This window comes from Pocillopora verrucosa, chromosome 2 (genome assembly GCF_036669915.1).
Source record: "Pocillopora verrucosa isolate sample1 chromosome 2, ASM3666991v2, whole genome shotgun sequence".
Taxonomy (NCBI): domain Eukaryota; kingdom Metazoa; phylum Cnidaria; class Anthozoa; order Scleractinia; family Pocilloporidae; genus Pocillopora; species Pocillopora verrucosa.
This window is the reverse complement of record NC_089313.1, coordinates 13,042,248-13,058,195: the sequence shown is the minus strand read 5'-3', so window position 1 is coordinate 13,058,195 and position 15,948 is coordinate 13,042,248. Positions and strand designations below refer to the sequence as shown.

The 15,948-nt window shown below is 37.1% G+C and overlaps 2 protein-coding genes across 2 annotated transcripts; both read left to right on the top strand.

Moving 5' to 3' along the window:
• The first annotated feature begins 209 nt into the window (after positions 1 to 209).
• LOC131768920 (large ribosomal subunit protein eL6) lies at positions 210 to 4,185 on the top strand. Its single transcript, XM_059084623.2, has 5 exons — positions 210 to 445; positions 1,525 to 1,656; positions 2,282 to 2,330; positions 3,054 to 3,232; positions 3,981 to 4,185. The coding sequence occupies exons 1-5, from the start codon at positions 239 to 241 to the stop codon at positions 4,131 to 4,133; spliced, it is 720 nt and encodes a 239-aa protein (XP_058940606.1). The 5' UTR covers positions 210 to 238; the 3' UTR covers positions 4,134 to 4,185.
• Positions 4,186 to 6,544: 2,359 nt separating this feature from the next.
• LOC131768911 (uncharacterized) lies at positions 6,545 to 15,353 on the top strand. The gene is made up of 4 exons (XM_059084614.2): positions 6,545 to 6,683; positions 11,852 to 12,179; positions 12,373 to 12,710; positions 13,928 to 15,353. Exons 1-4 carry the CDS (start codon positions 6,620 to 6,622, stop codon positions 13,981 to 13,983), a joined length of 786 nt encoding a protein of 261 aa, XP_058940597.1. The 5' UTR covers positions 6,545 to 6,619; the 3' UTR covers positions 13,984 to 15,353.
• The last annotated feature ends 595 nt before the right edge of the window (positions 15,354 to 15,948 follow it).

Genomic DNA, 15,948 nt, shown 5'->3' with positions numbered 1-15,948 from the left:
TTGTGATGATCCACAAAAATATGGACGATCGGCGGGTTTTGTAAATGACAGAGCTTTAAAGAAAGCCTCATTTGCTAGCTTATGATTCCTTGAACATTCACCGTTTGGAAGTAATGTTTGTGAATCATCTCAGACCTCTTTTTGTGAAACGTTTCATCCAAAAAAATATCCATCAGAACTGATGCCCCTCTTGTAAACTAGAAAATGTTCGTAACAATTTTCACGTGCATTTTTGTAGATGGCAAAAGTCCACACGCCACGCAACAAAGATCTCGCCCCTGGTATAGGGAGGTACAGCAGATCAGCTATCTACAAAAAGAGGGCTCTGTATAAACGTAAAAAGACAGGAGTTAAGAAGGAAGTAGTCGAAGAACCAAAAACCAGAGTTAAGGAGGTTGGAGGGGACAAGAATGGCTCAACAAGAGTTGTTCCAGTGAAGAGAGAGGTATGTATCTTTCGTGAATATTGTTTAAAACATTAAAACTCTGTTTCCATGTATCTGTTCTGTAATTAATCAATAGAGTTTTTGTTAACCAGCATAATTCTGATTTGGGCCCATCTCAGAGTCGTTTTAGCCCAGGCCACTCTAAGTGAGGGTTAACATGGCACTTAGAAGGACCTAAAACATTATTCTGCCCAAGATCATAAACTCTATTACTATTACTATCTCTCTGGAGGGGATTCAAAAAAATGATAATGCTTAAAAATGAAAAACTCTTTGGGAAGCAGGAATAGCACCGTGGTGAGAGCACTTACCTTGCACCACTGTGGCTTAAGTTCCATTTCAGGACCTGACATCATATGTGGGTCATTCTCGTCCTTGTTCCGAGGGTTTTACACTGGGTCCTCCAGTTTTCCTCCCTGTGCAAAAACCTATATTCCAAATTCCAATTCGACATGGAACAGTGGACAGGAACAGCTACCTCTTAAATTGTTCACTGCTAAATCACTCTGCATATTATTATTGAAATGATAATAAAACAGTCTAAACAATTGTGCAAATGTCAAAATCTCCATTAAAGGCTTCAAAATGCACCACCGAGCCCTACAAAATGACCAAAATAAATAACCAAAATTTGGTTTGAACAAGGAATTGGTAGATAAGGTGTAGGTGATTGTGTCAGAGATATTTTTACTACAATTTGATACAGTTGATACCATGCATTCCTATTTATTCTATATTTTACAAATTTACTACAATTTTCTAATGTATGTAGCAGCCCTATTGATCATAAAAGTGATGCTAACAATGTTAAAGGTTAAAGTGAAACCACAAGGTGCAGCCAAGTGGTTTCACTGGTAATGTCAAGTGAATGGTTTTGACCTAATTGTTTGCAATCTTGAATGTTCTGGAAAAGCAATTAGTTCAAGTGTAGCCATTATTAAGAGTGCACCCATTTTCAGTGTAAAGTTCTTTATTACAGTTTTATTGATTTGCACCAGTGATATTCATATTTATTTTCATATTTATTTCAAACTGCAGTGTAATACTTTTTCTATGTTGCTCTCTTATAATTGTTTTAGTCTCGCTACTATCCAACTGAAGATGTGCGACGACCTCTGAGGAACAGGAGAAAGGCCAAGCCCACTAAGTTGCGGTCCTCTATAACTCCTGGAACTGTTCTCATTCTCCTTGCTGGACGTCATAGAGGCAAGGTTAGTAAAACATCTGTTAGAAGTGCAGCTCTTGGCATACATAGCACATGTGAAGCACTTATGGCCTTGTAAGTACTAGCAAGTGTTATGGAGTTTCAGTGGCTAGAGAGGCATCATTGTTAGTAGAGTTTCACCTTTGACAACTGGCCAGGGATTTTAATGAGTCAATGTCTTAATCCCAGTTCTAGTTTCCCTCTTGTGTAGGAGTGTTTTTTCCCCTTTAGTTTTAGAGGTACAGGTCAACCTTGATTATTGGTATTCTTTGGTTATCTGGACTTGCTTATCTGGTTCAATTTTTTCATATATGTTAATTAGTCACATTCAAGATCCATAAAAACTTTTTCCCATCAAACAAAGCAGATGTACTGAAACAATGTTGATGCCATTCCCTGAATGAAGCTTTGGTATTGTTCTTGATTGTCCATCTTCTTGAATGTCCAGGCTATTCAGCCTAGTTCCCACAGGTCCAAATAATCAAGGTTCAACTGTACCCAGAAATAGTTCCGTATATGTACTATACAGAGAAATGCAAAGACATTGAGCATACAATGACTGAGAGTCAAAGCTTGCGCCTGTTTCATTCCATAATTGTTTTAATTTTTGATTAAAAACTATTCTTTTGTAGAGGGTGATCTTCCTAAAGCAGCTTGCCTCAGGTCTTCTGCTAGTCACAGGTATGGCTCACTCTTTAGAGCAGGTTATTGGGAGAGCAATGGAAAAATGAATCTTGTGGGATGTTCAGGGCACCAAAAAGTTGCCTTTCGGCAACCTTCAATTGTAAAATGGTCACCATAAAAAAAATTTGGTCTGTTTGCATTTGTTTGTTTGATAGTTTGACCAGGGAGCAATAAATTTCTCATGTTTTTCTTTTACTTTTTTTTTTCAAATCTGTTGGTCACCAATTGAGTGACTTTTGTTGAAATTGTAGTTGCCAAATATATTTTTTTCACTTGCACTGGCAACCTAAAGGGTCCCAACAAAAAGCGCTGATATTTCACATTTACTTGAGGTCTTGAACACTTGGTGATAAAATTTTACTACCAGTCACCATCAACTTCTGCTACAAATTCAGCTGTCAAAGTGGTTTTTTACTCATCGTTGTAACCAAAACAAAACAAATTTAGCTGTGAAAATTTTGCAGTTTGGAGTACCTTTAAGGCTTTTCCTTCATTTGAAGGATTAAAAAAAAAAATTACATTTAGTAGTTTCATGCAGTAACTAACCTGTCTCTCTCCCCTAAGGGATAAGCAAATTCAACACAAAACTTAACAGAATTTTAAGTGCTCTGTGTTATTTGTATGCTCTGATCTTAAGGGTGCAAACATGAGCCTGTTTACTTATATTATTCATTTTCTCATGCCCTGGTTTGTTTAATTGTGTGTATTGTTCTTTTGAAGGACCCTACAAGGTGAATGGTGTTCCTCTCAGAAGAGTGAATCAAGCTTATGTCATCTCCACCAGCACCAAGATAGACTTGAGCAACTTCAAGTTACCTGAACGTCTGTCTGATGACTTCTTCAAGAGAGAGCCAAAGAAGAAGAAGCGAACAGAGGACATGTTTGAAGATGCTCAGGAGGTAGATTTACCTGCCTTTATTCTTCTGGAATTATTTTGAAATAGTTGCTACATTAGATTAACCATGTGGGTACCTACAGCTGTATAATCAAAACTCTTGGCAGCTTGCCAGCATTAAAGATGACTGATGAGGGAACAAAATCTACTTGAGAAAAGTATAACAAATGCACCTGTAGGAGCTAACAACCTATGTAAGAATGTTACCTTTAACACATCTTGAACTATGATTGATAATGACTCTGTTTACAGATACGAAAGATTAAACTTTCTTTATTATCCATTACCACAATGAAATAACAAATCTATTGTCTCTGGTCATGTAGCAAGCTACATCTTTTTCCCTCCAAGTTTTAAAAAATCCAAATTCGTCAAAGATTCCTCTGGCAATGGCAAGCCTTTACAACTTTAGTTATTTTATTGCACCCTCATGTTATCCATTTTGTAACTTGTTGCATATGCTTGGTGTAGAAGACAAGTTATTGTTATGATTTGCTTGGCAAATACATCCCTCACTCACTCACTCACTCACTGTAACATGAATAGTGAGGTCACACTGAAGATTGTGTATTATAATTAGAGTTGTTGCTTTGATGTACGAAGGGGACCTCCATCTCAAAATTTGTTTTACACTTACTGATACACTTTGTGGCTCTTCTGCCTTTTTACTAAACAAAATGATCTACAATGAAAATTTTTATTTATACATGTTTGCTTGTTTGTTTGTTTGTTTGTTTGTTTTTGTAATAAAGGAGAGGAAACCAAGTGAAGAGCGAATCGAAGATCAAAAGGCAGTTGATGAGCAAATCCTTCCAGAGATCTCCAAAGAAGCACATCTTAAGAAGTACTTGAAAACTTTGTTCTCCCTCCGAAAGGGACAGTACCCTCATTCAATGATATTCTGAGCTTGTTGGTGTAAATTACAAGAATAAAAGTTGACAACTCAAACTTTTCAAATTTGCTTTGGGCTTCTGTTTTATGAATGAACTACATCATCTCATTTGGTAACTGGGTGCTACACTAAAGCTTCACTTGCTTTGAATTGCCAAAAAGTTATAAGTTAACCCCTAACAACCTGCAGCTTGTCTTGATTCGCTGCAGTATTGCTTTGGATTAGCCTTGTACATAGTGTGTAATTTTACCCAGAATGGCATGAGCCTCATGATTTCTTGTATTTGAAGTTACAGCCCCTCTCAAGAATCTCCAGTCCTTAACCCTTGAAGTCCCAGAGGTGATCCACTTGAAACTTCTCCCTTTATTATCAATACATTATCTAGCAAACAGGCAATGAGTATACTCAAATGCATCAGGCAGAAGTTTTTATCTTGATGTAACACCAAGTTCTTGTAACTAATTTATAAGGAAGTGTGTAGCAGCTAGAGGGGAGAATTTGCAATCGTACCTTGAGAGGTGTAGGGTCAATTCTCAATCCCTGACCTGACACCGAACATGTCCATCTTAACTTGAGTTGTGTAGTTCACCCTTCATGCCCAAGCATCAGTATGAACTACACTTTCCCTGAGTTGCTGACAAATAGAACTATTTTAACCATCAAGAGCTTAATTTCCTTTGTTCTTGTGACTTATATGTTTTACTCGGAGGTGAAATTTTAAGGGGAAATCAAATGTCAATCACTCTTGGGGGTCAAAGGGTTGAGGGAGGGGGGGGATGACATGGATCCCAATGGTAAGGACTAGGCTGGCAGAATCACTCATTGTGCTCTTTCAATACTTGAATAACTTGGATGTAATTTTAATTTTCTCTTATCCCTTCTTGATGTAGCCGGATGCACAGCCCAAGGTGCCCTGCAAGTAAATCTTGGGTAAAACACTTTAAAACCTAAGGATTTTAGGCGAGTAGAGTGTTCTTTTAGACTGGTTAGTGCTGACTGGTAATCCCTGCATGTTTAAACCGCGCACCTAGTTCGATTTTAAACATTATTGTGGGTAGTACACAGCAAATTGTTATATCCTCAATAAAATCAGGCGCGTCCGCAATCAAACAGGTCCGCACTGAGTGCGTAGATCATTTTGTCGTTAAGGGAACGAGGAATGGGAATGGTATTAGTTGGCAAAGGGACATGGAAAGTGAGGAATTGGGAGGGGGAGTGGGGGATAAAAATTAATGTTTGGAAACGCTTGACATTTCCAAACAAAAATCTGTTTCAAGGAACTTTTCAGTGGCATTTCCGTGAAAATTTCCAACTGCTGGGCATTTAGTCTATTCGAGATCGTTCCCGGCAGTCAGATCAGAAGCGTGTCTATAACCGAGCGATATATGATAGCATACTCAAGCTCGGACACTTTGTCCACTGAAAAACAATTAATTTTTGAAACCGCTTGACATTTCTAAACAAACATCTGTTAATCCTAAGAAGCTTGAGAGGACCTTTCATGGGAAAATCTGTGAAATTTTCTGACTGCCGGGCGTTAAACATGAGATTGTGCCCGGCTACCCGGCATTTAGTCACCGCGAAAATAATTTTAAAAATCTTGTCGATGTAGTTGTCGTATCGGAGCTGAGCCCTGATCCAGTGTTCACTTTTAGATTAGTTTGTAGACGTATAAAAATACTTGAATCATCTTGTTATGCCCAAACCACGAGACCCTTTGAAATCCAAAAATGATGGATTCTCGTACCCAGTACTAATATATTTACACTCGTGAAGTACCTACCATTCAAACTGAAGCCTGGAAGAAGAATCCTTGGCGAGCGGATGCTCGTCCTACAGTCGCACACCCTTTTCTGAATAACCTACCCTTTCCTGGCTAAGTGGGGCGTACCACGAGTACTCAAAATCTAAAAAAAAATCCATTGCTCAAAATATAAAGTTCAAATATTGAGGGTAACGATGGTCCGCCCGGAAAGGGACCGCATTGTCGCTTACGGTACGAGTTTGAAGGGGCTTCCTTCTTTAGGCAATATTTTGGAAACAGGGTTTCCTTGGGTGCGTATCGATAGACAGCACTAGCTGGCCAAACCAGTAAATTTATGTAATATGAATTACACATTTGATAAGTATAGTCTGACTAGGTGAGTTAGGGATCGGAATATGTTTATCACCGGGGAGGGGGTATTAGAAGATTTTGATTGTTTCGCGATAAAATTTGCCTGATCTTAGGCTCTGTAATATTCTCATGATTCCCCTCCTTGATGCTTTGTTGGCGATGACTGATCCCCGTTCTGTTCCTCGTAAAAACCACGTGATATTCCAAAATCCTCCACCCTCCCCATGAGATCTTTTTGCAACTCCGGAAAAACGTTACGCAGGTGGGAGAGTACGTAGGTAAACGAGGGGCCTGGTCTCTAGTTCGGTCGACGCCCTTGAATTGAGCAAGGAAACCGGCGATCCGCTCTTGTGTTGAAATCTTCGCTCTTTTACAGCGATAAAATGGCAGAGAAGGAGAGTAATGTGTTTAAGGCCAAACTAGCCGAACAAGCTGAGCGATATGAAGGTAAAGAGATTTTTTTTGAAGCCATTAATGGGCATTTTGCGTTGTTAGATTCCTCAGATAATTACGCTGAGCTTGCCAGCGAGTGTCGGTTACAGTGGGCAAATAGTTCCTTTGACAAAAGTTTCAGGATTTTAGATCCGCCGAAACGGTAGTTCTCAATTAGATTCGCCCTTTTCAGAGCGTCTTACTTTCGTTATGCTCACTGAGGTTTGTTACATAGCTGTGTTGTACTGTAACCAAGCTTTTGAATTGTAGTGTATAAGTTGGCGTCGATTCGCCATTTCGAATGAATCGTTATTTCGTTAGCGTTCTTGTACATTTGTCGCTGGTGGCTACATTAATACTGTGCAATATTTACTGGACTGCCTCAATTAAAAGAATGATTAGCTTTGAACACTTTACGCTCGCAAAAAGTTGTCCGAAGTAAATGTTTTGCTTGCTGAAAGTTACTTTGTTGATTTCAGAGTACAAATTACGCGTAGGAACACTATCGCGAAAAAAGCCGCATGGCTTATCTTACGACATCGTGCTAAATTAATCTCAATAAATCGATCTACCTTCGTCGCGATGAAGGGCACTTTCATTGACTGGGCTTTCTTTTGTGATTTCAAGGGTGTGTTTTCCGTAAATTTGTTCGTAAGATTTGATTGCGTGTTAATTTTTGCATGGATCTTGAATAAGCGGACTGGACTAGATATAGCTTGTCGTACAAAATTGACTCAACGAAATTTGAGATTATCGAAATTACAGAAAACTGCATGATGTGGTGTGTCAGACTTGTTCATTGTCGTTCTGTTGCTGTTCAGTCGTGTTTGGGACTTGTATGGGTAAATGTCACATGTTGAAAAGAATTATTGTCCAAGAAATCATTTAATATTTAAATTGAAATCACAACCTGTCAACATCAGCGAAAATCTGCGCAATCATTAATTTAACTGACATCGCTGAGTGTACTTCTCAAGCAAAAGCGGTAAATTTTTTAGCAAGTCATTCCTATTTTTACAAACTTCCCTGTTCCCAGAATTTACGTGTTTTGTTATGTCAACGCGTTTCACCCTAGCATCAGTAGGCATATTATCCAAACATTTTCCTTTGGAGCTGAATAGGAGAATTTATTTAAGAATCAAGAGCTTCTTTAGATGGTGATCATTTCCTTTACTCTCATAACCTTAATTTTTGATTTAGTGGTAATATTGTAAGAAAGAATTAGATGCCAGTCACTCTCAGGGTCAATGGGTTAACCCATTGATCATTTACTGATCAAAGTGAAAGAATTCCAATTCATTTTTTAATGTGTACAAAACTACCATTTTTCAAGGAGACTACAAAATATCAGTGAAAGCTAAAAAAGCATTAGCAGGCAATGATAAAAAACAAAAGCACATTAACAGAGAAGGATGAGAGAGACAAAGATTTTTTGCCATTTTGATATTTCAGTTTTAATGCTATTCAAAATTTGACTTTATGGTTTTATTGGTGCTCAAAAAATGAAACAGCTTCTTCTTGGAGCACAAAGTTACTTGAGAGGACCCCTTCTAATTGTAACCGTACTGATATCTTTTTAGTGTTTGTTTTTCGGTCGTGATCTTGTACAACCCCAAGTTCTGAAAACTAATGCTAAAATTTCATTTGAACAAGCTCTCAAGATGTAAAGTTATAAAAGAAACTTGGTGATTTGCCTAATTTCAAAATTTTGTGCTTCAAATTCTGTTGCATATGGGGAATCATCAGCATGGATTTTTGATGTTGGTATTTGAACATAACCACCAAAGTAGAGATGATCATTAGAATTATAATGGCCAATGAGGGGAGATTATTGAAGTAGTAAAGTGCTTTATAGGGGATCAGGTAAATTTTATTATGACTTAGAAAAAAATCCTCTGACCCTCCATCTTCCCCTCTCTCCCAGGTGATATTGTAAATTACTGTATGACCAGTCCCTTGTTAAGGTGAAATGTATAATTGTATTAAAATATTAGTATTTAGTAGGGATGTAGCTAAAGTTTTTAACAGGCGGGAATCTTGCAATGATAGGCGGGTATTCAGGCCACTCTAGCGCATCTTTGGCACGCTATACCTAGATTTGAAGGTGTAAACAAATGAAATAAATAAACAACAATCTTCTGACAACATTTAAAAACATTTTCGAGAAAGAAGTAGTGCTTCACAGCCGGAAAAATTGTGTTCACAGCTGGGTAATTTTCTCGGCTTCTGGCTATTATCTACATCCCTGATTAGTTCCTTCTTATTGGTTGTGAAATTGTGAAGTCTTGAGGTATCATGTGGACCTTCCAAACCAATTGCTGGCTACTGTCACCTGAACTAACTACCTGCGGGTAATCTGTTAATTTTTCCACAAACAGTCATTGGTGTGGGTTACAGGAGGGTGTGGGTTATACAATAATTTTCAAGCTTCTGGTTTAGATATGAAACTATAAGCAGGAAAAAAATCAGAGATGATAAGATCCACTAAAGATACTCTTCAAAAAACCTGTGTAATAACTCATTTATTTCGCACAGATTGCTCATTATTATAAGAGACTTTAATGCTCTCGATGAAAGCCCGATGCAAATTGAAAACCTACCTTAAAACTTGATAACAAAGCTTTTATATTGTTTATACTCTTACTTTCTTGTCTTGTCAATTTCACAGCTTGTTTCTTTGTTAAGGTCAAAAAACAATTCTCGCTTACACGGGAAGTGAACTTGAAAATAAAAGAATTTAACTGTAAAAAAGCTGGCTTCGGAGCAATTCACACAGAAAATGATGCCGACTTGTTCGTTTCATGGCACTGTATAATTGATGACATGACAGAATATTAGATGCTTTGGTGAAATTTTCTTAGCTTGCACTGCCTTGAGTTAAAGAGCATTTTCCTGTTTCAAGTGATTTCTCCGACACAGTTGATCTCAAGATATTGATTTTTTGTTGGGAACAGATTTTTTCAGGTGGTATCATTTTCAACGAAATAGCAAAGACAAAAAGTGTGAAAATTTATTAACTGCACACTAAAGATTTCATGTCAACAGATTTGTGTGAGTCAACGATTTTCTTTTGTTTTTGGGTGCGGTTTATCTGCCAGTGTGGGTAATCTGTTGAAATTTTTTTCTCGTAATTGACTGATGTGGGTAATCTGAAGTGTGGGTAAATGGACGGAAATTAGGGTAATTTCTGATCATAGTTTCTGATTTTGATTGCCAGAAGGGTGACTTTGTAAGCTTGGAGCACTGTGCAATGAAACAATTTTGTTTTCAGCCCCATTCAGAACAATTTGGTGGCTAAAGAAATCTAGGTTTTTACTTAATTTTCAGCTCAACGTAAAGTACCTAAAAAGTAAATTTTAATGAAATATTTTTGACCTCAAAACATGGCTAGCATTTTATTCCTCCTTTCAATATCAACCCTGAATCACACATTGAGGTTACTTCCCACCTTTGCAGGTGTTCTTTAGGAAAAAATTCTTGCACAAACTGGTTTCACTAAAATCCCAGCAAACCATACATCAGAAGAAAGTAAAATATAAATTCAGTTTACGATAAAAAATATGATTTGAGCAACATTTATTCTAAGGAAGTGTCAGGAGCTGGTAAGTTGTGAAATGACTTAAGGTTCTTCTATTGAATTTATTGAGTATTGGATGCCACAGCACGAGCAAAATTGCTGCACAGTCTTATTAACAAGGCATCAGTCAACGAAAGTGAGGCGGGTTTTTTCGATATTCTGATAAGTTGTCTAGATATCAGCATCTAAAGTTGGAGTAGCTAAAAAATATGCAAGGTGTGTTGCCTCAATGGACACCATGGGACAAATAGTTCAATTATCAAAATTTCCCAACACAGTTTCGTTTGTCATTATTCCAGGTGAAATTTGTTGAAAATTGGTCAAATCCATTTACCCTACAAATTTGCTCAAAGTGGTTGTATTCCTCCCAAAATCAAATGCCAGATTTCAGCTCATAAAGGTTTGCAAACAACTTGTGCTATGCCAGGAGATTATCCTGTCTCCTGAAACCACAAACCAATGGGACAGTGGGACCTCCTTGCATCAAAGACAAAGGGTCAAGATTTCCCAGGAAAAGTCACCCATTGCAGAAACTTTTTTTTTTCAATATCTTGATTGCTCAGTAGAGCACTGAGGAGGACCACACAATAATGAGCACAGTTGCCAAAGGCAAAGGCAAAGGCAATATGTGTAACAAAAATGGAAAAACTGCAAAATGTGCTGAGGAGCAAGACAATGAATAGACAGCTTTCAATTTATGATTTGTGGCAATTTGTAATGTTTTGTATCAAGGTTGGTACTTGCATAAATGAAAGGAAACCTCATTTTTAACATTATAGATGGCAAATTTTTGGTTTGACAGCGACTTCTTTGTTTGAAATCTGGATGCTAGCATGGAGCTCTACCAGTACTTGTAGCTGTCCTAAAGGAATCTTTTCCTTCTCTTGACCGAATGGTACTCTTTCTTCTCTTGGGCCTGTTTTTTTTTTTTTCCTTTTCTTTTTTTTTTTACCAAGGACTTACTTCTGCTTTAGATTTTTGCATGAGCAAAGATCTCCTCATAAGCAAAGAGCTTTCACATGTGAATTTTTAAAGTGCATGATGTAAACAAGATATGGAAATAACATGAAAAACAAGCCCCAAGATGAGCAGTTGCTTCAAAAATTCCCCAGGTCGGAGATCATGACACCTTCCTGTTTTTAACTTTCAGTTGAAAATACATTATTCTAAATTTCTCGGTTGCTTTTAAAGATTTCAGAAATCTTTTGTTTTGGAAATGTTTGATTGATTGTTTGAATTCAGTTAACTCAAATAAAAGAAAAATCGATTTTTTTCAGCCTCTGAAAGTGGGAAGTAATCTTAAGGTCATGAGAAAAGAGGAAATGATCATGAACTAAAAAAGCTCTTGATTTTTAAACAAATTCTCCTTGTTAGCACTTAAGGAAATATCTAGAAAACAGTATGGAGATTATGCAAACTGATGTTAGGGTCATATTTGTCCTTAGTGATCAAGGCCAAGTATGTACAAGTGTTTACAAAGGATTATGGAGTTTTCACTTCTTGAGTACTAATATGTATATTTGCATGAAGATCCTTGTCAAGATGTCAAATTGCAGTCAACCAGTTAGCTGCAATTTCAGGCTCTGATTTCTTTTTCATAATTCAGAAATGGCAGAATTCATGAAGTTAGTAGCCAAAAATTCAAGTGGGATGGAAATGACTGTTGAGGAGCGCAACCTACTGTCTGTTGCATATAAAAATGTGATTGGGGCTAGAAGAGCAGCATGGCGCATCATATCTTCCTTGGAGCAAAAAGGAAAAGAAAGTGGAAAAGAAAGCGGAAAAGATCATGGCAAGGTCGAGACTTTAAAAAAATACAAGGAAACAGTTGAAGGCGAACTTCAAAGCATCTGTGATGAAATTCTTAGTCTCTTGGAAAAGGACCTCATTCCTAACTCCCAAGATAATGAGGCTAGGGTTTTCTTTCATAAAATGTGAGTTACCTGTTAAGTATATAGTCTACATAGCTTACAGGGAGAAGCAATTCAACTTTCATGTCAACTTTGTGGTGAATTAATCTGTAATTTTTTGCTGCATAGTTTTATTGGAAACCTCGATACTGTAACATACTTCGATTTTTTTATTTTCTCTGATTAAATGAAAAGGTAAATGTTCTTTATCTTGCAGGAAGGGTGACTATTTCAGATATCTAGCTGAAATAGCTGAAGGTGAAAAGAAAGAAGAGGCGAAAAAAAGTGCTTTGAAGGCCTATGATGCTGCAGTCGAAATCGCAAAGGATAATCTTGCAGCAACATGCCCGATACGTTTGGGTTTGTTCTTAAATTTCTCTGTATTTCATTATGAAATCAATGATGACCCCAAAAAAGCCTGTAATATTGCGAAGGAGGCCTTTGACAATGCCATCAGTGATCTGGATAGCCTGAGTGAAGACTCATACAAAGACAGCACTTTGATAATGCAGCTTCTACGTGACAATTTGACTCTGTGGACTTCTGATACAGAAAGTAAGTCTTTTATGATTTTTTTGTCAACTTGTTCTTATTCCTGTCCTAAGGAAAAATATATGGAGTACAATTCATCCACTAGTTTGGCTGCCTTGAAGCACACTGTACTTTTGAAGTGCCCAGAGGGTAGGTGCAGCAATCCAGTATTTACAACACATTTTGAGCGTTGTGAAGGGTTAAGATTTTCCAGACTTTGCAGATTGTTCCCAATCAGCCAATAAATTATCCTATGGTGAAAAGTTAAATGTATCAGATCTGTACTTCATTCAACAAACTGAAATGCGCTGCATGGAGGTCAAGTGAAATTTTGTATTCTTCCTCTTTGCTTTGACTTGAAATACCCACCCTCATTTAAATATACAATCTAGTGTGGAAGAAAATATGAAAATATGATGTTTTTTTTCCTGTATGCACTGAAAGTTTGAAAAATTACTTTGAGAAATCTGATCACAAACCAAATAACTTGTTTGACAAAGTAACCCCAATTTCCATCAAATTTGTTCAACAATCAAGAGCTTCTTCAGTTGGTAATCATTTCCTTTATTATTGTGACCTTTACATTTGATTGAAGGGTGATACTGTGAGGAAAAATTAGAAACTAGAATCCAGTCACTCTTCAGAGTTAGATTTCCAATAAATAAGTATCCCGTTTGGTGGTGAAGCAAACTTCCTGTGGCTTCTTGCTTAGGGTTTAGGGTTAAACCATTAGGCTTAGGCTCAAGAAAAGACCGATTTTTTTACTCACTACTGTAAAGACTTGTGTATAAGCTGCACCTTTTTGCTTAAGTTTTGGGCCAAAAATTGTGGGTGTGGCTTATGCATGAGACTATTATTTGTCTCTAGTGTCCAGACTTCCTGTGCAGTTACCAAGCAAACATTTTGTATTATTCTCCTGCATTTTATTTTCATTTAAATTCCATCATTCCTATGTGAGCTGTGTGCTTTAGCAATGAAGACAACTGTTGTAAGTCACGGGGAATAGGGAAATCGATTAAAGAATAGCTTTTAAAAGGTATTTTCAGAGTTGATTAACTTATTAATGTGGCTGCAAATACACAGCATTAGATTTCCTCAAGTTTATTGTGAACTTCTGTGAACAAATGACCAACGTTTTTTTACAAGAGTGCCTTTGTGAAGTTTTTTACTTTTTTCAAAATCATGCTTGAAAGTTGTGGGTACATCTTATACACGAGCTTTGTTTCTTGTTTATTCCTTAGTGGATAAAGATGGTACAAAAGTGGAAGATATAGAGGGTGATGATGCAAAAGAGTAGATTACAAAGTGGCTGAGGATGTCCAGAAGAGTTATCTATCAAAGACTTAATTGTATGCTTCTCTGCTTGGTAAACTGTTTTTTATGATGTGGCAGTAGCAAATATGTAGTGGAGACATCAAGGTCTTCTTTTATACATTTCCATTTTTAGCAAACTTTGTTCTGTAGTGAAGTTTGATTCTTTGCTCTAGTGCTGATACTGTTTTTTTTTTTTTTTTTTTTGCATTTAGTACTAAACTGAAAACTGAGTGAAATTGTAGTACCTTAGTTATAGTGACAGGTGCTAGCAACATCATGTGACCTGTGTCTGATTGTAAAGTGGAGAGCTTTGTAAATTTTTCTTTTTTCACAATGCACTGGAATCATTTTGACTTAATTTTCCAACACTTTTACACACGATTTTTTTCTGCTAATTTTTTTTGCATTAAGGGTAATTCCTGATTGTTGACCCTTTAACTCCCATGATCTGTCAAAAAAATTATCTCCACCTACTGCTGCACATTTCCTCGTAATTAGGCTAAGAGAACAGGATGTTGTAAAGATAACACCCTTTAGATGATAAACTTGCATTTTCTTGTCACCTGTTTGCAGGATAATGTCTTGAAATTACAAGGAGAAGTTACTCATTAACATAATCTGGGAGCTGAAGGGTTAAAAAAAATCCTTGATTCTGGGTAAAGGTCTCCTTCAGAAAATTTAGTACATTTTTGCAAAACAGTATAGAGAATCTTGAAAGCGAAATTTCAGTACAGTTATATCAAGTAAAGAGGATTGGAAGTGTTGTAGATTCTTTAAAGAAGTGTTCATCCATACTGTAGATGTTTTAGCATCTTCATGATCATTATTTATGGGAACTGAAACATGTTCTTGCAATATTACCATCAAAGTCAGATAGAAGTTGTAAAACCTAAACAAAAATAGAGCTCTGCTACTCTTTCCCTTCATTGCCTTACTTAATTAAGTTGTGTAATGTAATTACCTGTTATCTTCAAGTAAACAAATAGATTCCATGTTGCCATGTGACTGTTCGGTTATAGACCACAGCCAATGTCAAAATGTAGTAAGAACAAAAAAGTGACATGAGGTGCAGCCGAGTGTGGGTATGTCCTCCATTAGCTCATAAGTAAGAACCAATCAAAGTGGGTGTAGCCAATGTGCTATTTGTGTTATTTACTGACTTATTCATGGGTGCAGTTACTTTAAGAGTATATGATACCTCTTTTCTGAGTTTTTTTCCTTTTTTTTTTTTTTTTTTTTTGAGAGAGCTTGACTAGAACATGTTTGCAAGATGACATGTTCCACAAATTTGTGATAAAAGCACAGTATTGGCATAAGCAAAGTTGAATAATAAATAACTTATTCATGATGGAATGTGGTGTTTTGTTATTGATCAGTGATCTTTCCACGCACTTTTCCTTCATTCATCATTTCTTTTCTTGGAAAATCTTTGAATTGCAAAGCATTACAAAGAGGGGTATGTGAACTCCCTCCCTACCTGGCTTTATGAGAGGTTGTGAATTGAAGTGTTCAGTAAACGTTAATGAGGCATTTCCCCCGAATTTTTACTGCATGGCAAGTGGGGAATCCTCATCATGAAAATCGTACATACAGCCGTGAGTAGCCGCCGAATGACTATTTTATCCTGGGTAAGCCTACATTTTTGAAGTATCATCCATTGGCTAAGAGGAAAGCACTCCTATTCTCCTTTCTGATCGCTATGCGGGCCAAACCCAACGTGGATCTTTGTCAGTGAGAGAAGTCGGTTAGTAGGACATGTGCCTAGATTCTCTAAGACTAGCCAAAGCGTTTCTGGTGCTGTGTGATGAACGGGATGGAAGTTTGACATAGTGGGTGTGGCATAGCAATTATCACTAATTTGGTAATGTTATGGGGAAATGCGTTGAACAATTTCAGTGAACCGTCCTTTAAAGTCCTGGATTTTCAGTTTAGGGATGAGGCCTCACCT

Excerpts from the sequence above, each read along its gene's own strand:
- LOC131768920 (XM_059084623.2), top strand. The coding sequence starts at position 239 with ATGGCAAAAGTCCACACGCCACGCAACAAAGATCTCGCCCCTGGTATA. Across the intron at positions 446-1,524 it reads TTGTTCCAGTGAAGAGAGAG|TCTCGCTACTATCCAACTGA; the intron begins GTATGTATCTTT and ends TAATTGTTTTAG. Across the intron at positions 2,331-3,053 it reads AGGTCTTCTGCTAGTCACAG|GACCCTACAAGGTGAATGGT; the intron begins GTATGGCTCACT and ends GTTCTTTTGAAG.
- LOC131768911 (XM_059084614.2), top strand. The coding sequence starts at position 6,620 with ATGGCAGAGAAGGAGAGTAATGTGTTTAAGGCCAAACTAGCCGAACAA. Across the intron at positions 12,180-12,372 it reads AGGGTTTTCTTTCATAAAAT|GAAGGGTGACTATTTCAGAT; the intron begins GTGAGTTACCTG and ends TTTATCTTGCAG. Across the intron at positions 12,711-13,927 it reads GTGGACTTCTGATACAGAAA|TGGATAAAGATGGTACAAAA; the intron begins GTAAGTCTTTTA and ends TTTATTCCTTAG.